Source organism: Lichtheimia ornata, assembly GCF_029851405.1.
Source record: "Lichtheimia ornata isolate CBS 291.66 chromosome Unknown scaffold00002, whole genome shotgun sequence".
Lineage (NCBI taxonomy): Eukaryota > Fungi > Mucoromycota > Mucoromycetes > Mucorales > Lichtheimiaceae > Lichtheimia > Lichtheimia ornata.
In genome coordinates, this window is record NW_026695322.1 from 440597 (window position 1) to 461267 (window position 20671).

Here is a 20671-nt window from a genome sequence, read left to right on the forward strand (position 1 = left end):
AAGTGGGATATGATTGAGCGAGTAAAAAAGTCAATGAAATGAGGGGAAGAAAATATACAATAAGCAAGGTAAAATGTAGTTGTTTGGATCCTACGATCATCATCCACAGGCGGGGAAAAGAGGATTTCGTCTCCTGTTGCTGCTCAGATTCAAACGCCCATCTCCCTTTGATGCAATGGGGTTATGTTTGTAATGATGTCGATGATGATGATGAGGGATGCTGCTCTGCTCTCCTTGTAGTCGTTTAGTCAATGGGTGGATGAAGTAAAATGTTGTTGTTGTATGATGTCGAATTCTTCCAAACGTCCGTTCTAGATCTTGGGTCGTTTGTGGCTGTAATCATCATCCGATGAGTCAGTTGACGATTCCCTTTTTTCAGGGGTCTTGAGTCGATAATGATGAGGATCACTACTCGTCGTTGTCATTGTCGTCTTGTGTATTGATGATGGGCAAATGCGGAATACTTCATTATGTTCACCACCAAATACAGGCTGTTCTCTCTCCTTATCTGCAAAGAACGAATCAAAATCGCCGCCTTGATACATAGGCAATCCATGATCATAGTGACTTTGGAAAGGTGGAAAGCGAACAAAAGGTCGTCGTATCGTTGTCATGGAAGCCGTTGAAGAGCTGACCGATTCCAATGGCAACGTCGGGTTGTGGTATATGAGTCCGTGATCAAGAGCAAGTGTCGTTGTCGTAGTAGTGCAACCTTGACTATTGGGCATGAGCAGATCAGGAGAAGCCCGTTCATTTGTTCCTGGCGAATTGGTAAATGGGTGTCCACCACTATGTACATCAAAGAGAAAGTGACCGCGTCGCCAGACCGATTGCGTTTCCATGATCACCGAGAAGCCAATATGAAAAAAAGTGCGGGGAAGAAAGAAGAGAGAGTAGAGAGAGAGAGAGAGAGAGAGAGAGGAAGAGGGGTTGGATCTGAGTAAATGATAAAGCAAAAGAGAATTGTAAAAAGAGAGATAAGTGTTAATTGGATCCAGGCGAATGGATTTGGTGGAACAAATATGTCCTTGTAACTGGTTACAAGACTACAACAAAGACGTATGTATAATGTGTAATAAACTATCGTTTTAGCCTGAAATGTTTTACAGGAGGTGACTCATTGTGATAGGTCAAGGATGGTTCTTCTTGCTCCATAATAAGGCTATATGATACCATAACCGAGGAGGATTGGCTCCTTGGATTGGTTCACTATAACATGCCTTTCATGCATCATCAACATGCTATAGGGTTTGCGTCTGCATAACTTAAAGATGTCGGTCCTCATCGAATTGCTTTTTAGAGAAGATGGTTTCATGTTTGTCTTTGTGCACCTTGGCTGCAATGTGTAAGATGTATGATCACGTGCGTTGATTGTCTATGGACTGGTACCTGAATACACTGAGTAGGATCTTGTAGTTGCATTGAATTATCATATGTTCATTTGAATGAAGGTTGAAACAAGGAATTGACATGGGAAAAAAGACAATAATAACTTATCATCTAGCCAAATGTGCTTCATTTCGAATAATACAAAGCATGATGCATTGAATCGCTCTATGTAGTGTGATGCTTTACAAGAGTCGTTCAAGCATTAACGTATCTTCTATTTCGGCCCTTGTTATGCGGTGATGAAAGAAAACATTTGGACACCCATTACCCAGCAACTTGCCTTTCTCCACTCCTCTAACATGTACCGATCAGTCAATCGACACCCAATCGCTCGTTGGGTTGCATCAGCACGTCGCTCTTCCCCCAATGTCAGCGCTCATCGACGCACCTTGTCTGCTACAAGAACAATGACAACTCACATTCGCCACAAAGCTGCTACCACTGCTCCTAGTGTTGTCAACTCCAACTTGGCTCGTGTTGGTGCCATGCAATGGCTTCCTCGATCGCGTTCTCTTGCCACAGTGACTCAAGACATCAAGCCATACAAAAAGTCTCCCTTCGTGCAGTGGAAGTTGTTTCCAGATTTTGAGACCTTGCTCACCCAGTGCAAGCCCGAGGTGGCCGTACCTGCTTTTGAACAACTTATCAACTCGGTGCGTGATGAATTCCTTCAACTCGAGAAACAATTTGAACCTACATGGGATGGAACGATTGGAAAGTGTAAAGTATCATGTCGTCATGTGTATATTATATGAGGGTATTCATTGTTGAGTCATTTAGTATCTGCCCTTGAGGATGAATTGGGACGGGCTTATGGCATTCTCTCGCATTTGAATGGTGTCAAAAACTCCCCTGAATTGCGTGAATCTCTTGAAAAGATCCAGGTAGGCTGATCCTCATATCATCCACGTGGCCATCAATATACTCATCGATGCTCTTTAGCCCCAAGTGGTGAAACTTGGTCTTTTGATGAATCAATCCGTACCAAAGTACAATGCCCTTAACGCCTTGAGAGAATCGGATGAATGGAACAAGCTTGACAAGGTCCAGCAGCGTATTGTCGACAAGGCGATTCGTAGTATGAAGAATGCCGGCATTGGTTTTCCAGAGAATTCTCCCGAGAAGAAGCAATTCAATGAGATCTCAGAGCGTCTGTCACAACTTTCACTCAAGTTCAACAACAATGTGCTCGATGGTACCAAGGCTTACAAGCGTGTGGTCAAAGACAAGGCTGAATTGGAAGGATGCTCCGATGCATTTTTGGCTACTCTTAAAGCCAATGGTGAACGACTTGGCGAAGATGGCTACTGTATTACATTGGATTATCCCATTTATGGTCCGTTCATGATGAATTGCAGCAACCGTGCTCTACGTGAGGAGGTAACAAAGGGACAAAGGAGAGAGAGAAAGAAAGAAAAAAAAAACAAACAAACAAGGAAACTAACTCATGATGATTGCTTAGGTGTATCGAGCCAACATCACCAAGGCCTCGACTGCAGAGATGAACAATGAGCCCGTTATCAATGAGATTCTTGATTTGAGACAAAAGAAGGCCGAGTTGTTAGGTTACAAGTCGCATGCGGATCTATCCCTTTCAGTCAAGATGGCAGAGAGCGTGTCAACAGCCGAACAACTCTTGGACAATTTGTTTACGTCGTCTATTGCACGTGCACGCGATGAAGTCAAGGCATTGGAACAATTTGCTGCTGAGACTTTGCAACAACAAGGACCTCTTGCACCATGGGATACGGGCTATGTCTCTGAACAATATCGCAAGGCTTTATTCAAGTTTGACGAAGAGACCATTTCCGAGTACTTTGCATTCCCCAAGGTGTTACAAGGATTATTCGACGTGGCAAATGAGGTGCTGGGTATTCAAGTACAGGAACTGGCCCCTGATGAGATGACCAATTTGGGAATCACCCGTTGGCATGAGGATGTCAAGGTTTTCAAGGTATCCGAAAACGGGGAGGTGAAGGCCTACTTTTATGGCGACTTTTATTCCAGACCTTCGGAAAAGAGAAGCGGTGCATGGATGGACACTGTCACTACGCGAACCAAACACTCGAATGGCGAGGTCACTTTACCTGTTGGTAACGTATTTTCTTTGTTCCTTGTACCCTTTGAATTCGTTTATTGACACATTCATGGTTTCCTCGTGGTTTTAGCATACTTGATCTGTAATCAGCCGTCGCCCCGTTCCCCACAAGAACCTTCCTTGATGAAATTCCGAGATGTGGAGACCTTGTTCCATGAATTTGGTCATTGTCTACAACATGTGAGCTTATCATTGATACACTCCCCTTTTATTTGGATCATTGACTTACCCTTGTTATCAAGATGATGACCCGTGTAGACTACCCCGATGCATCTGGTGTCAATGGTATCGAGTGGGATTTTGTCGAGGTAGGAGGAAGACAAGTGAAAAATGATCATTCTCTCACACGTACGTTGTCTTAGGTGGCATCACAGTTTATGGAGAACTTTTGCAGCGAACCTGAATGGCTTGAGCGTTTGTCGGGTCATTACAAAACAGGCAACCCTATGCCAAAAGATATGATTGATGCACTTGTCAAGAATCGTGAGTTCCTAAGTGGTATGGCGATGTTGCGTCAGGTAAGGATAGGATGATTTGCATTGCACATCAGCTCTCTCACACACACACCCACGTTTATCTGTTGATGATTGTGATGATAGCTTCATTTCTCCAAAGTGGACATGACCCTGCATTCGAGCTTCAAGCCGCCTCAGTCTGCTGATGAGCCTACTGTGTTTGACATTGATGCCGATATTGCACGCGAAACTACCTTGATTCCACGTTTGCCCGAAGATCGATTCCTTTGCAGTTTTATGCATATCTTTGGAGGTGCTTATAGTGCTGGTTACTACAGGTAGGTTTATCAACGGAGATAGGCGATGTGAATGGGGAAAAAAGGGAACGCAGGAGAAAAAGGTCTATATGCTTACAATTAATGTGCTCTTGTTTATAGCTACAAGTGGTCGGAAACATACTCTGCCGATGCATACGCAGCATTTGAGGAGGCTGGTGCAAAGGGTGGCAAGCAAGCTATTGCTGAAATTGGATCACGCTATCGTGACACTGTATTGGCGCTTGGAGGCGGTACTCCCCCTAAAGAAGTGTGGAAGCAGTTTAGAGGTCGTGAAGATGTAGATGTCCGTGCTTTACTACGCCATACTGGCTTGTTAACTGTATAAACTTGACATTTGAGGAATAACAATAATATTAAGAACGTGTGTGTGCGATCCGATCGATCATCATGATGAAACTTGTACTGAAATGATTATGTTTATCGAGACGACTACAGGCCTCGGGATGGAAATCCAAATGAAGGAATGTAGTCAAACAATGCCTGAGAAGGAGGGTTGTGTACGTTGCTGTCATATGCTAGGTCCCTTTTCCTTACCCCTGACCACACACACATACACGCAAACACGCACTCATTGTAGCTTTTGATGTTGTGTGGGAGCAATATCATCAAAGACCACCCATCATCAGCTCACCATCAAAATTCATTAGCGTGTTCAACCATTTGTGCGTACGGTCATCTCACGTGTCTTTGTATATATAAATCGAACATACATTCTAGGTTTAGTGAAATGGCATTATTTCTGCATGGCTCTGAGCTTATTGGACCTTGGTATCTTTTCAGATATGCTTGTATGTGATTTGCATGGATCTCGTAATATATAAACCACCGCCTCTTTCATTCTCTCACTTTTGCCTCCGCCCACAGCTTTATCCACGCCTTTCTTTTCTCTCTTGTGCTCTTTCAATTTCTGTCGTGTCAACAAAAGTTATTTGCTTATCAATATGGTTGATGCTCCTACTCCTTTTCAATCAGCACATCAACAACACCCATCCTCTTCTCTACGATGGAGCCATCACCATACCATTGTTTCTGATATGGATCAGCCATTGCCTTTATCAACATCGATTTACTCTATGGCATCGGACCCATCTTATGACATGACCACAAAAATGCCTCAACAAATGCCAAACGTGTCTACACGATGGCTTGACCCCCAAACGCCAGATACAATGACAGCCTTATGGTCATCCTGTGGTGCTGAAAAGATGCACGTCAATGATGATGATGATACCAAATTCCACATGATCGATGCCCCCTTCCCCACGAGCAGTTGCAGTTACACCGCGCATGATGATGATAGCCCTGCTGGCATGATGATGTCTACTACTACTCGTATAAGCAAGAGCGAGACGACATTGACATTAGGAAAGCAAAAACACGGTGCTGATGACTACTTTACCCATCGACGCTTCACATCTCCATCCTTGTTGTCATCCATTGATGCAAGCAATACGAGTGACAAGTGCAATGCAAAACGACCACATTTACGACGTCACTCCACAAGCAGCAGCGGTAGCAGCAGCAGCAACAGCAGCACTACTACTAGTGGCGGCGGGGGCGTAAAGTCCCATGAATGTGGCTATTGCTTACGTACATTTGCACGACGCCATGACTTGGAGCGCCATACACGCGTACATACAGGTATCAAGCCCTATGTATGTCCATGCTGTCTCAGGGCATTCATCCGTTCTGATGCACGAGGACGTCACTTTCGCAGCGAAAAAGCTTGTCGTGGGGGACCAGAGATTTTAGCCTTTATCAAGCGCAACATCCGTAACACCCTTTAGCCTGCATACACACACAACACGCAACACACATTCATGTATACAGCAATTCGCCTATTTTTGGTGGGAGAGAAATACACGCAATACTCAACAACACTGACACTCGTTTCCATGCGCAGAAAAAGTGATAGGAACAACAACAATGATTTTGCTTCACAACAACTTTAGTAGTACGTCACTTTTATATTTGCATTATTGCCACCTCGCGTCCTTGCTCTTTTCAACCATTCCATTCTTTGCATCCACTGCCGATTTTCATATGTCAATACTGTATGTTTAATATCAGGGTCACCATAATTATGCACCGCACAACAATTTTCCGTTCACGGTTCATCCAATAAATACAAGATCGATCTGCTTCCCAGCAATATGAGTATGTAAAATGTGAGTCGTTTAAGCCATTGATTGCATCATGCATGCTTTGAAAGGAGGGAAAGAAGCTTAAATTATCCTTTTAAAGCAAGAACGGCAAATACAAAGATGCAGCTTTTACCTTTTAGATACGCCCACAATGCTTACTTTTGCTTCCAACGCTATAGTGTAGTAGTAATAGGCTCCTTTCAATGTGTTAGATGACATGACAGCAGGAAGGATGTGTCAAACGTCAATGTAAATGGCTGAGCGTGATGTGCGTGTGAGCGTGTACATCATGTTGAAACAGTTGTACGCTTATGAAACTGACTTTTGGGAGCTTACAATGTGATCATCCTCTCGTTGAAACTTAAAAGGAAAAACACACAGCAAACACAGTGGTAGTGTAGTAGTGAAGCATACATACATAGCATGTCAGTGTTGCAGCCCTGATACTATGCTCACCATGAAAGGCTACATATCCTCCCCGCTGGTTCGGGCGGAGCACCTTATTTAGTCAAAGTGATGATGGATCGATCCGCCTTTGGGTTATGTTTATATCAAACAAGCGGAACAGCAGAGAGCAAAGCTTGCCGTAACCCGTTTCTTTGGACCAAATAGAATGAGTTTAATGCAGATCGATTGGTTAAATCGATGCTCACTTTTATTTCCTTTCCCATGTTGCATTCCCTATTCATGCACACACACACACAACTCCTTGACGCCCAAAAGCGTGTGCGTGTGTGTGGGTGATTTATGTCTATCGGATCCAAAAAGTAATAATGACAGCCGCACGTAGAGTGATCCAAGTGCCTTCATGCATATACCAAATACAGCGTGTTTGAAGATCTAGAAGCGAGGGGGGAAATTCTGAAAGAGACTAAACAAGGGGGGAAGAGGCTTCTCGAAACAGGGTACACGCGCATGTTGTTGTTCAAGGTTGCTTTTCGAGAACACTCTCTATGTAGTTAGAGGCCCGTGCGTTTTCTTTTTCCCTAGCGCTCCTCTCTCACCCCTTTTCACTTTACTATACCTCATCGTTTTGTTAGGTACAACATGCATTGATGGGCTTTCATCGTATCATATGCTGCATGATAATCTGACGAGTACAGTGATGTCCGAAATTGTATTACCTATGCATCCCAACAAAGCCATCCGATATTGAGATACACTTGCATGATACCTATAATACACTACACATGCAACTTGGTCAAGGAGAAAGTGAAAAGTACAATCCTTTTGCTCTCAAGATGAAATCGGATGCATGCATGAAGGCTTTGCTATCGCGCGATTAAAGGCAAAGTGACGCCGAACCATACATGAGTATGTACAATGGTGGGCTGTAGTATGTATACGTAAACCTGACGAAATCATGTACGCATACCATCATGTATCGTAAATGCACACGAGGTCGTTCCATCTGCCTATATCAATCATCAATCCTAATAAAAGTTGTTGTTGTTTTGCTGGTTGTCAGGTTTATTATTCGCACGCGTGGTCGAAACGAATCCATTCACATGGGTGAAATCGTACATTTTGTGCTTGCATTGCTTTGATGGATCATACCTGGATGATCCTCTTAAGACATTCTTGCCTTAATCAATTGACAGAAAAGAGAGGTCATTGAAAAGGGAGACATCTTCATGCATAGATTGTGGAGACACAAGCACTGCCGCTTCTTTTAGCGCCCACACGTCATAAACAAATGGCTCCCTTCCGAGGACCTGGTTCGGCTCCTTTCCGTAGCCGCATAATGAAAAAGAAGGAGCACATGTCTTTCGGCGTTTTCCTTTCATTCCTTGTTGTCGATCGGGTTTTTGAAGACTATTTGTTCCTTGCAGCACATGAACTTTGGATAAAGTTGCCACATGATATTAGCGGTATGGTGTCGTTAGTAGTATCCGTTGATCAACGGTGCAAATCTTATTCAATCCTCGATGAAAGCAAAGTATCATAACATACAACCTACGTATCCATGGCAACTTCAATTATGGGATGGTTCTATATCCATTCTACAAGCCTCATCCTGTGAGACTTCATTGTTTATTGAATGTAGACATGAGATGAAATAAGATTGGCGGAATATAGGAAGAGCGATATGCAAGGTACGGGAGAAGGAGGAGGAGGGGGGATAAAGCAGTCTATTTCTTCTTGCCAGAGGCAGTGACGTTGAACTTGAAGTAGATGATGTCGCCATCCTCAACAACATACTCCTTACCCTTTTGCATGTACTTGCCATTAGCCTTGACAGCGGATTCACTGCCTAATTCCTTCAAGTCGTTGTACTTCATGACTTCAGCCATAATGAAACCACGTTCGAAATCGGAGTGAATGACACCTGCAGCTTGTGGAGCCTTAGTCAAGCGACGAATAGTCCAGGCACGTACTTCATCAGGACCACCGGTGAAGTAGTAGATGAGTTGCAAAGCGCTGTAACCGGCGACAATGATCTTGGGCAACATGGAGCGAGCACCAAGTTCCTTGAGGGTCTTTTCCTTTTCCTCCTCAGTTTCAATGAGCGACATGTTCAACTCGAAGGCACCAGAGTAAGCAATCATGAGATCACCAGGGGAGTGCTCATCGATCCAGGCCTTGATCTTGGGCAACCACTTGTTCTTCTTACGCAAGTAATCCTTTTCACTGACGTTGGCAAGGTAAATGACGGGCTTGGCAGTGATGAGATGAAGGGTGTTGATGATTTCAATTTCCTTGTTGGTCCAAGTGCCGTGACGAACTTCCTTGCCACTCTTGACAAATTCGTAGACCTTTTCAATGACGGCAAATTCTTCCTTCTTGGCCTTATCAGCAGCATTACCACCATGGCCCAAACGCTTGACGCTACCAGAAAGTTCATTGACGTTCTTTGCCAAGAATTCTTCATCCTTCAAACGCAATTCTTCGTGGATAATCTCCATATCACGAACGGGATCAAGATCACCTTCAACGTGAGTGACATCAGGTTCATCGAAAGCACGAACGACGTGGTAGATGGCATCGACAGCCTTGATGTGAGACAAGAAAGCATTACCAAGACCAGCACCGCTAGCAGCACCCTTGACCAAACCAGCAATATCAATGACAGTCAACTAAAACAATAAAGTGTGTTAGATGATGATGATGATGATCTTTTTCAATGTTCCTATCAATAAACACCTACAAAGGCAGGGATTTCCTTGGCAGGCTTGTAGTGTTGACATAACCAGTCAAAGCGTTCATCAGGCACGGCGACACGTGACTCTTCGGGATCTATGATGCCAAATCCAAATCGATAGTGTCGGTGAGTGATTCAATGTTGGCTACTCGGATCGCAAATGATGCCGAGTGAGTTGTGAGTGAATAGAGTGCTGTCATACCGATGGTACAGAAAGGATAGTTCTCTGCAGCTGCTGAGGACTTTGTCAAGGCGTTGAAAAAGGTCGACTTGCCAACGTTTGGAAGGCCGACGACACCGATCTTCAAGTTGTTGGAAGGACGACCAAGCAAGAGCTTTTCTTCTTTGACGGCTTTCTTTGGTGGCATGACTATGAACTACATGTCAACAGAGATGTCTCTAATGGAGTCGATCGTATGTCAACAATGGGCGTACCTCAAGTGAATGACTAGGAGGAAAGGAAAAAAAAGAGTGTCGTTCCCTATATCCGCCAACAGAAAAACATCAAATTTTAGCGAGTCGGTCTTGTGACGGCAACCTTTTTCTGTGTCTCGCTCTCTCTCCCCTCCCCTTCTCTTTTTTGTCACCGCCTGTTTCCGATTGCAACATATACACAACCATGCTCGTCAAGCAAATCACTGAAATCAAGGTCGCATTGGCACCATTCAACAAGGCTTCCAAAGCTTCAAGGTGTGTATCATCCCTCTAAAAGCATAGTGCTGGTGATATCATAATGCAACACACAGCCTGACCTTGATATTATTGTAGGCTATTCTTGAACCGTGTCAACACAGATGAGACCCGTAAAATCAACCCGGCAATAAAGATCAGCACACAATTCCTTCAGGATGCAAAGGCACCTTCACGTATCGATGTCGTCTATCGTAATGTATCATACAAGCAAAAACAAGTTTAATCCAAAGGGGGATACGCTAACATTTGTTATCTATCTATATATATATATATGTGTGTGTGTATAGGTGATGGCAAGAAGATGGGCTTGGAAACAGACAAGATGAATATCGACAGTCTTATGGAACTCGTCAATAAGCACGCAAAGAAACTGGATGAAGTCGAACAAGCAAATTCGTGGTAGAGAAAGAGAGAGAGTGAGAGTCGCCGGCTAGGGGTTATATACACATAATATCATTGCTCGGTGGTGCCATGCAGGCTGTATAGCATAGTGTCGTTATCACACAATCAGCATACATTGTTCACAAGCAATTTCCGTTCTAGAATACATTTTCCTTCTTTGTACTTGTTTTCAACGCTGTGTGCTCGAATCTACCCCAAAATGATGATGCGTTATTTATCAAGGAGGAGAAACCGGGGAATAGGAAGGAAGGAAGAAACAAGGGGTGGTGCGGGTGATCCGAGAAAATGACGATGATGATGATAATGGCGGAGAACAACTTGTGTGTGTGTGTGTGTGTGTATACATGGTTGTGTGAACGGAACTTACATAAATCCAACCCAGCGTAGTATTGCACCTGATGCATGATATATCCTTGACGGTGTGAATACCCGTTACCATCTCTCGTTCTTCGGCTACACCTTCGTTAATGTTCACCCTTCATTGCATATGAGCCTCTTTCTTTTCTTTGCATATCCATGTGTGTATATTACTTACACACGGTCAAAGAGATAGGCTTGCCCATGTTGCCCTTGAAATTGCTATGGAAAAGAGACATGGGTTAGAGTTAATAAGATGCTGATGATGATGAGGATGATGGTTGAGGTTGAGGTTGTGGTTGTAGTTGTACCCTTGAAAGTATAGCGTCGCTTGTGGAAAGGTGTGTTTTACAATTAATGCAACCATAGATGGTATTGCCTTCAAGAAACAATCTGTATTTGAGACCCATAAGAGGATATATATAGATATAAAAGCAAGGACTTGGACAAAGAGTGAGAAAAAAAAAGACTGCTACGATAAGAGAAAAGGGGGAGGAGGAAAGAAGAAAGAATCAGGCAGGACATGGCCGAAAACATTCATTTGCCAACCCAATGAGCACCCGCATCTCCCAGAAAGGAAAGGTCATTCTCCTGCTAAACAATCTTACTTTCCCTTTCTCTCCATTGTACCTGTGAGAAGTTGTCTGTGTCTGTGTCTGCGTCTGCTTAAAAGTATCCGCATTCATTATTCAATATGAAGGTCAGCTTTCAAACACCTCCCAATCCACGCGTAAGTTGATATCATAAACCTCCTCCTTTTATATAGACATATATATATATGTGGGTGTATGGGTATACGTGGTGTGTGTGTGTATGTATGTGTGTGTGATGTGTGATGTGTGTGTGTGTGTGGGTGTGTATATGCGCGTGTGATTCTATTTAGGCTCACAACCTTTTCTCTCCCATTCTACTGGTCCTTGTTCCTCGTATACACACATACAACAGTCAACAGCAATGGACCTTGATGCACTCCTTGCCCAAGAAATTGAAGAGCTGAATCGTGACACTGAAGAGGATCGACGAGTCAAAGAAGCTGTCATTGTCGCTAAACGAGACCCCAACAAGATTAGTGGTGACGACGATGATTCATCCGACGACGACTTGGTAGAGGCTGGCATGTATCCACATTACTCGGACGACGACGACTATTATGAGGACGACTTGGAGTTACGCGACCCTGAGTTGTTTCGTATTACTGAACGCAACCGACAAATCCTGCTAGACGACGACCAACACATGCCAGCTCGCAAAAAGTCCATATCAGCTGCTGCACGTCCTCCAGAACTCGTCTTTTCAGATCCACCCATGACAGTGACAGAACCCGATCGCATCGTCGTCAATTTTAGTTATGGCACTTCACCGAATCGACCCGTAACCAAGTCCAGAAAGTATCTGATGGCGTGCGACTTTGGCGAAGAAAGCACTTATGCAATGAATTGGGCCATGGGAACCATGCTACGGGATGGTGATGAGATTCATGTCGCAGCTGTGGTCAACATTGAAGATGATGTGGATGATATGGATGAAGATGAGAAATATCGTCTTTGGCAAGAGGTAAATCATGATGGCAATGTACACAACGCATGGCTAATACCTTTGGAATACACATAGCTTGATCGTAAATCCAAGGCTCTGATATCTCAAGTGCGCACCAAACTTGGAGAGATGTTATTATTCAATATCAAGATCACAATCTATTCCATTGCAGGACAAACAAAAGAGACCTTGTTGGATTTGGTATGTGCTTTTATCATCCTATTCGTCGCAAGCTTATTCACACCAATGACTTGTTTCAGATTTGCAATACACCGCTGACCATGGTTGTCTGTGGCTCAAGAGAGAAGGGTGCCTTTAAAGGGTAAGATAGGATGGATCCATTATTATCGCTTGTAGCTAATCTTTTTTTTTCCTTGTACAAGGTTATTGATGGGTAGTGTTTCAACGTTCCTTGTGCATAATGCGCCTGTTCCTGTGTCTGTGGTGCGTCCTCAAAAGAAGGCCAAGATCAGCAAACGGAAAATGACAGCTGCACAAAAGCTGAGTCAAAGCGTTCGAAGTGGACAACTCAAAGTCGACGAAGTTGCAGGTGCTGCTCCTAATAGCCATACTTGAATGATATCCCGCCATCATCATCAATGCACTCGCCTCACATAATATCCTTTCCTTTCTCTCTCTTTGATAACGTGCCTCCTTTGCATCCTAGTTGTAGTTTTTTTTTCTCTCACACCCTTCTTCTTCCTCTTCTCCTATATATGATTGTCCATTCTATACTGATAAAGCAACTATTATCCCAGGCAATGTATCTTCAAGCCCCTCCAACATGGTCGAATGAAGATAATTGGTAACACACACGATGGTGGTTGAAAAAGGAAAAGTGTGGGTTTATTCTTTTCATATACTCATGCGACGAGTAATAGGATAATGATGATGACTATCGCCACGACAACCCAGTCGCAAGGCATCACTACTGCTACTACTACTTCCCAAGCTTTGACGAATGTTACGTCGACGAGGATGTTGAGGAGGAGGAGGAGTATCCTGTGTAGGATCAAGTTGTTGAGCCATCTTAAACAATGCGTTTGCAGTATCCGTTTGTTTAGAAAACTAGTGGTAGAAGTAGTAGTGTTGAATACAATGAGCCATTCAATATACATAACTTGCTTGTATGTATCAATGTAAACTTACTTGACCCCCACCAGCTCGGAAAAGAATACCCAATGCTTGCATCGCCATGGCAACCTTGGCACGCATGATAGTACTCGTGGAGGTGAGACACTTGATGTCGACATGATATTCAATGGCTTGCTGCACATACTTTACACCACGTGGCATACATGCTTCACACCCCTGTGTATATGCCCCCAAAAAAGAAATGCATGATCAGCCTACATGGTATAGAGAGTGCATGATTTGTCTCTTTTTTACATACCCATCCGTGATACAATGCTAAGCCATATAATAACATTCCCACAGGTACTTGGCTGTCAGAAGCATGCTTAAATGCTGTAGTCGCATGGATCATGTCTCGCTTTTCGAAATAATCCAAGCCCTCTTGCAAGTCGCCTTGGTGATGGGAGACCAATTCAATAGACGCTGTTGATGGTTGTACATGAATTGTGGCTTGATGGATCTCTACACGAGAATCTGCTCGCTGAATTCGACTTGATGGTGGTAAAAGCATTGATGATGGCTCCACGTGGTAAGGACCGTTGTTGTTTTGATGCTCCACCACTTTTGTTCTTTCCTGATGTGTGCCATCATGTTTATATAGCTTGGTCGTACAAGTACCAGGTTTCTGGGAAGATGGATCGGTTGGTAATGGAGGTCGTTTGCCACGCATCGATGCGTTCTTTGCTCGATTATAGTATTGGGCCATTGAATTCCTTGAAAAGATCTTTGGCAATGTTTGGCCTAATCATCATCATCAAGTCAACATTGAGCATGCTAACATCCTATTTGCTGTTAAATCGACACGTACTTAGCTTATGCACAGATGATGCCTTTTTAGATTTTCCTTCATCTTGCTTTTCACACTATAAAGGTATACCTCTTGTAAGCCATGATGACGATGATGATGACATACCCACCAACGTGGATGATGATATACTTGCCTGTTCACGCTGGCGATCTAGATCGGAGAGTAATGTCTATTGGATAATAGAGATATTTTTAGTGCTGATCTATAAATGTGCATTATCATCATTGACAATGAGCATGCTTCTATCAAGCTTACATCAAGGCTCTTTGCAGAATGGGTGCGTAGTAAGGTCCATCCAGGGCGAACATCATGATGGGTGCTGGGTACTTGAAGCGTGGCGGATGATAGTTGCTGTTGATGGTGTTTAATATGTAAGGATGTTGAACGATTGGGTATGACCAATGTTGCTCCAGCACTTGCTTTGGATGATGATGATGACGACATTTTTTAATAAGAAATGGAAGAAAAAAAAGAGAGAAAGAGAAGAAAGAAAGAGAGAGAGAGAAAAAGGGCAGCTACAATGTATGTGTAGTAGAGCAATGAATGATGCACTAAAGTGAAGGAGATAGCAATGATGAATGATATATTGAGCAGGAACCATGGGGAGCGGGTGTAACATGATATCATTCGAAACATACTTCTTCTTACCCACTCGTTTGACGCTGGATTCCAGACACGGGTCGATCAACATCCGATCTAGTCCTTTACTGCAAATGATCCAGAACTACAACAATGAATATTTTTAGAGAAAGAATACAGAAAACATATACCTTGTGTAATTGAATTGCATGCTGAGAGGAAGAGTGTGGCGTTGCTTGTACGTACCTGAAATGCGAGATCCTTTCATTTGGAGCATAATAATATTGCAGCTGACAAGCTGTCCAGAAATGTGTATTCATGCAATGATCCTTGTGTGTGCTCTTGTTGCAGGGTGGTACATTCCAGGGAGATCGCCAATGCTCGTATTTCTTTCACAGCTACAGCAGCAGCCTGAGCTTTCCTTCTCGCCTCTCCACCATGTCTCTAACGCAATACACCCACGATCCAGCTGATGCAAAGTACATGTCAATTGCCATTGAGCAAGCCAATCGGTCTATTCCAGTGGAGAAAGCATACTGTGTTGGTGCAGCTCTTGTCGACAGCAATGGTCAACTATTGACGACGGGTTTTTCGCGTGAGATTCCCGGCAACACCCATGCAGAAGAATGCGCACTCTTGAAGCTTGACGATCCCAGTGTAGCCAAGGGAGCTACTATGTATACAACCATGGAGCCTTGTTCGACGCGTTTATCAGGCAATCGTCCTTGTACAGACCGATTGATCGAAGCACAGGTGGCACGTGTTGTTATGGGCGTACGTGAACCACCCAATTTGGTCCAATGCACTGGCATCCAACAACTCAAGGACAATGGTATCCAAGTGCTCGTAGTACCCGATGTAGAAGAAGCATGCTTAGAACCAAATCGTCATATTGTCAACAAGTAAAACGGTGTTCTGCCATTATTCAATTGTTGGTTTAATGATGGATGAGTGGTAATCTTCGTGGGATGAAGGACAAAGAGTTGAATAAGCTATAGTTTAAATGGTCTTCGATGGTGTAATGAATTCACATGATGTCTTCTTGTTGTTGGCCATGCTAAAGTCGCTCAAGGCCTTACGCTTCAAATTCATGCATCCGCTTTCCCCCCTTGCTGCTCTCAAAATGGTTCACAGGCCTACATCAGCCATCACAATTTCATTGTCACTCATATCCATTATAGTCCTATCATAACATTTGAGCCACTGTATCCTCTTCCTTGACCTTTGGAAAAACACCTTGCATTTCTCGTTATCCATATATCTTCGAGTAGCAACCAAACTATGATGCAGTGATTTAGCGTATACTACCTTGTGACACTGAAAGCATAAGGCAACACTGGATATGAGTGAAGGAAGCAAAGACGACATTCCTTGTTGTTAGTCCCAGAGATACATATCCCATTTTTGGGTGTTTGTTGAAGTTTTTATTTACAAAAGCCTCAAAAAGGCGAATGTAGCCCTCTGCGTGTTCTGCAATAATGGTCATAAAGGACACTGAGCATTTCATTGTAGTGTTCTGTGGTTATAAAATACTGCTTTGGCACCATTTCTTTCATCATTATTCGACTCTCTACCCCATTATCGGCACGATGGCAGCGTGTACACCCCAAATACTACCAGGTATGTAAAACTCCTCATGGTAAGCAGCGTACATCATGAAATAACGAGAACCTTTACATAGCTCCCAATTTACAGGGGGAAGACGATCTTTTGTACGACAATGAAATGTTATTGGAGGAGGATGACGCTGATGAAGACATGATCAGCGAACAAGATGTCTCCAACAGTGATGAAGATATGGTCTGTGATGATGTCGTTTCCTTCAAAACCAGTGAAGAAGATGAAGACATGGTCAGCGAATATGTCCACAACAGCGATGAAGATATGATCAGCGACGAAGAATACATCGACACCAGCAAGAAGGATGATAAGAAGAAAGTGGATAAGAAGCCTCTTCGCATGCCACAGATAGCCTTGATTACAGCTAGGAATCGTCACAAGCCCTCCCTGACAACAAAACCACCCACTACAAGTACCCCGCCATTCGCACCCCAACAAGAGGGCAAGCAAATGATGCACACCACAGTGCAAATGGCATCCAGCGACTCCCTCACATTGATCGGTATATTGAAGAACAAGGAAAGCGTGCATCGATCATGTTTCTTGGGCTTCTTTTGTGGCGGTGGTTACAACTACAAGGAAAAGCAAGCCATTGTACAGCGTTCCACCGAGTTTCATTGGTTAAGCCGCTTCATCAAAGCATTCAAATGCACAAGCGTGGATCTCAAGTATGTATACTTTTATTAATGCGATGTCGTGAATCCATCAAATCATTGACTAATCATTGCTTTATATAGCTTCCATGCGTACCCAACTGGAAATCATGCAAAGGACATTGGCGATTACGGTGCTGTTATGGTCATGTTTTCATCACGTGAATTGAGCGAGCAATTGGAGTCAATGGGTTGTTCGTTATCCAAAGGGACGACCGATGCTTACCTTCTCGCTCAAATTTACCTCGCCGACTTGCCGAATCGGGGGGTCCATCTCATCCTCTTTATCCTGGCGTATTATGCAGCCAATGGGTGTTTGCTTTATGGACCTGAACAATTGCTACTTGGAGGAGTCAATCTAGTAGCCAAAGACAAGACAATCCTTACGTGGATGCAGACCGAATTGGCAACACTGAATATCATGTCCAACATTGTCGGCCAAGAGACTGATCCAGTTTACAACCTCACCATTGGAAAGAAGGAGCTGATGCGAAACAAGGCCCTATTTCTCTCTGCAATGGACTACATTCGTATGGCTCAAATCCCATTGCACCACAAGCTTGTTGATCTCGAGACCTTGCTGACGACTGGGATGACTCCATATGGTGACACTCCTGCAGCAACTAACGTCCCATTCTATGACTATTTGGGCGTGGATGGATTGGCAGACCCACTTACAAGGGTGATTGGACAGTAAGTATATCCATTGCTTTATCGTATCATCAATGCTAATGCCTTCCTTGCATAGGGATACGTGTGTAATGCGATTGGCAGCGTTGAATCAGTTCCTATTGGGTCTTGGTATGGCATCGGTGAAGGACACCCGCGAATGTCGCCCCATCGAGATAGCAGCCCATTTACGATCCATGGACCCCACAAAGAATGACTTAGCCAAAAAGTATCATGACATGTGCATGAAGAGGATTCGTGAGACGATGCCCAACAATGTTGTCAATGGAACGGTAAGGCAGTGAGCTGTTGTATCCAAATACCAAGAGATTCATGCTGTACCTTTTATTCAGGAGGGGTTCCATCCCTGTGACCTGTGCCCGAAATCATACCCTACACGCGACATGTTGACAGCACACAAAGTGGAGGATCACGAGGTAAGCAATCAGGGATTATACACCTGAATTGAAACTAATCCACCCTATCTCGTTGCTAGGAGAAGGTAATGTTTCAACACCCAAGGATCTTTGTGATGATGCTGACTTGAATTAGGGTGAGAGGGAGTGCAAGTGCGATCAGTGTGGCATGGTGTTATCAACAAGAACTACGTTGCGATTACACAAATTCAACCTTCATGTAAGTGTTATTTTCGGTGATGTTAATTATCCAAGTGCTAACAGCTTTTTACGTAGCCTTATGAACAAACTTGTGGATCGTGTAATGCAACCTTCGAGAACTTCCACGCTTACTACGCCCATAAGGTCTTCATGCATCAAGTAAGTATATCCCAATCAGCTTGCAACATAAACTAAATCGCATGGGTATATTTCTAGTATGAATGGAAGGATTGTGATGCCACCTTTTACAGCCAACAGCTGGAACCTATCCATGATCAACGTATGGACGAAGTAAGTACTTAGATGAGCCATCGGAAGATATGTTACTAATGACATTGCAATAGGATGAAAAGCAACAACACCATTCACCTCATCCAGGTTGTGAAGCATCGTTTGGCAATCGTACAAACCCGGATCTTTCGGATGTTTTGGTCGACGAGGAGGCTTCAAGCAAAGACTTGCAAGAGCTTGTGGATCAATTGGTTAGCGGCGGTTCGAAAAGCGGGAAAAGATCAGCAACAGCAGCCGGGTTGTCATCTCCTACCAATGCTGTCAAGAAGAAAATTGGCGCCATGGATCAACTCCTGACACGGTCTCATGCTGGTGCTGATAACATACCAAGGATTGTATTCTCCAATGTACCGGTGGTAAGGTTACTGTGGATATACATGGATATCATTATGTCTAATGATTGCCTTTTTCTTTTTCACAGCATGACCAGCTTGTATTTGTTGAGTTGATCAAGAACTCCCCATTGCATGCCACCGTAATTCTTGACAAATCCAACATCGAGGAAGCAACGCACGTGATCAGCTATGTCGGGGATCCATCAACAATGCGTACGCCATCATACCTTTACGCCATCAACGATAGCAGGATGCACATTATGAGCGCCAAATGTAGGTAGTGACCTGATGGAGGAAATTGGCTGTGTATTGATTTATGACATCAATGTTACAGGGGTTGCTGATAGCATCACCAATTGCAAGTGGATGGATGAAGAATACTACAAGGTAGCAATACCACGCAAAGATGTAAGTATCAATGCAAGAGAAAAGGATGATCATGCACTTCGGCTAATACATCTATCTTCAAGGTTTTACAAGGCATCCAATTGACCTTTATTGGTAATCCGTACCCTTTACGGCATGCGATTGAGCGAGCATCAAAGGTTTCTGGAGCGCACATCTTAGGCCAAAACCTGGCACCGCATGATGGAATGGACACATCCAAGATAACCCAAGACTTGACGAGCAACAACATTGATCCCAACATTCCCATTTGTATTGTCACTGACGAGGAGGCGTTTGTCCAGGAGTCCAAAAATGTCCAAGTTCGCACGATCAAGTGGCTGATTGAAGTTCTTGCTCATCAACGGGAGATCATTAGAGTTTGATTGCATTACATTGGATTGGATATGGGATATTAGAGAGTACTAGCAATAAAAGACGTTACCCTTATTCCTTCATGATGCTTTGCGTGCGAGCATACTTATCGCGTTTCTCACAACTCACTTTCTCCGCTAAGTAGCCCCATCGGTTGACAAAAAGGATCGGCTCCGCACATCTGGATTTGGTGTCGTCACACGAAAAAGGGCTCCACAAGTACAACCTACCTCTCAACAAAAGCGTGCGATAGCAAATCCCTTAAAATGGCTCCTTGTACGCTGTCAGACAACCATTAGTCCTTTCCAGATCAGTGCATTGTTTCTCTTTTTCTCTACTTGTACTCATTACACACGTTCACACCAATCACATTCAAAGGCAAAAGGTGCCACCAAGCCAACAACCACAGATTAGGTTTTGTATATCGTCAATCTTGTAACCACGAGTGAAGCCACGCGCTCGCAAATAGTGCAGCTTGGATGGGTGACAACAGCAACAGCAGTAATAGTTACCAGCAGCCGTAAAACAGAATTCGAGGGACGCGATGATAAGGAGGCCACGTAATACCAGTCTTATCGCATACACCACCCACCATGATAATCAACCCGCTATCGCTTGTCAAAGATTGCTATCGGTTACTATTCCGAGATAT

General features: G+C 43.7%; 9 protein-coding genes across 9 annotated transcripts; 6 read left to right on the forward strand and 3 right to left on the reverse strand.

The window, feature by feature from the left end:
• Positions 1-311: 311 nt before the first annotated feature.
• On the reverse strand, positions 312-842 carry O0I10_000652 (uncharacterized protein; the record flags this gene model as incomplete). The annotated part of the gene is made up of 1 exon (XM_058480761.1): positions 312-842. The coding sequence occupies one exon, from the start codon at positions 840-842 to the stop codon at positions 312-314; it is 531 nt and encodes a 176-aa protein (XP_058348325.1).
• An 846-nt stretch (positions 843-1688) lies between these two features.
• Positions 1689-4605, forward strand: O0I10_000653 (uncharacterized protein; the record flags this gene model as incomplete). The annotated part of the gene is made up of 9 exons (XM_058480762.1): positions 1689-2109; positions 2170-2273; positions 2332-2769; positions 2852-3482; positions 3558-3667; positions 3730-3795; positions 3850-4005; positions 4087-4280; positions 4380-4605. The coding sequence occupies 9 exons, from the start codon at positions 1689-1691 to the stop codon at positions 4603-4605; spliced, it is 2346 nt and encodes a 781-aa protein (XP_058348326.1).
• Positions 4606-5221: 616 nt separating this feature from the next.
• Positions 5222-6067, forward strand: O0I10_000654 (uncharacterized protein; the record flags this gene model as incomplete). The annotated part of the gene is made up of 1 exon (XM_058480763.1): positions 5222-6067. One exon carries the CDS (start codon positions 5222-5224, stop codon positions 6065-6067), a length of 846 nt encoding a protein of 281 aa, XP_058348327.1.
• Positions 6068-8556: 2489 nt separating this feature from the next.
• On the reverse strand, positions 8557-9934 carry O0I10_000655 (GTP-binding protein YchF; the record flags this gene model as incomplete). Its single annotated transcript, XM_058480764.1, has 3 exons — positions 8557-9501; positions 9573-9661; positions 9769-9934. The coding sequence occupies 3 exons, from the start codon at positions 9932-9934 to the stop codon at positions 8557-8559; spliced, it is 1200 nt and encodes a 399-aa protein (XP_058348328.1).
• Positions 9935-10185: 251 nt separating this feature from the next.
• Positions 10186-10662, forward strand: O0I10_000656 (uncharacterized protein; the record flags this gene model as incomplete). The annotated part of the gene is made up of 3 exons (XM_058480765.1): positions 10186-10256; positions 10335-10450; positions 10547-10662. 3 exons carry the CDS (start codon positions 10186-10188, stop codon positions 10660-10662), a joined length of 303 nt encoding a protein of 100 aa, XP_058348329.1.
• Positions 10663-11712: 1050 nt separating this feature from the next.
• On the forward strand, positions 11713-13130 carry O0I10_000657 (uncharacterized protein; the record flags this gene model as incomplete). Its single annotated transcript, XM_058480766.1, has 5 exons — positions 11713-11748; positions 11964-12572; positions 12630-12755; positions 12815-12876; positions 12938-13130. 5 exons carry the CDS (start codon positions 11713-11715, stop codon positions 13128-13130), a joined length of 1026 nt encoding a protein of 341 aa, XP_058348330.1.
• A 279-nt stretch (positions 13131-13409) lies between these two features.
• Positions 13410-14940, reverse strand: O0I10_000658 (uncharacterized protein; the record flags this gene model as incomplete). The annotated part of the gene is made up of 6 exons (XM_058480767.1): positions 13410-13622; positions 13704-13865; positions 13948-14429; positions 14497-14551; positions 14630-14665; positions 14752-14940. The coding sequence occupies 6 exons, from the start codon at positions 14938-14940 to the stop codon at positions 13410-13412; spliced, it is 1137 nt and encodes a 378-aa protein (XP_058348331.1).
• A 573-nt stretch (positions 14941-15513) lies between these two features.
• On the forward strand, positions 15514-15981 carry O0I10_000659 (uncharacterized protein; the record flags this gene model as incomplete). Its single annotated transcript, XM_058480768.1, has 1 exon — positions 15514-15981. The coding sequence occupies one exon, from the start codon at positions 15514-15516 to the stop codon at positions 15979-15981; it is 468 nt and encodes a 155-aa protein (XP_058348332.1).
• A 683-nt stretch (positions 15982-16664) lies between these two features.
• On the forward strand, positions 16665-20030 carry O0I10_000660 (uncharacterized protein; the record flags this gene model as incomplete). The annotated part of the gene is made up of 13 exons (XM_058480769.1): positions 16665-16695; positions 16757-17363; positions 17433-18041; positions 18097-18310; positions 18371-18454; positions 18514-18519; positions 18570-18653; positions 18710-18793; positions 18851-18925; positions 18979-19281; positions 19347-19533; positions 19595-19668; positions 19731-20030. 13 exons carry the CDS (start codon positions 16665-16667, stop codon positions 20028-20030), a joined length of 2658 nt encoding a protein of 885 aa, XP_058348333.1.
• Positions 20031-20671: the final 641 nt, after the last annotated feature.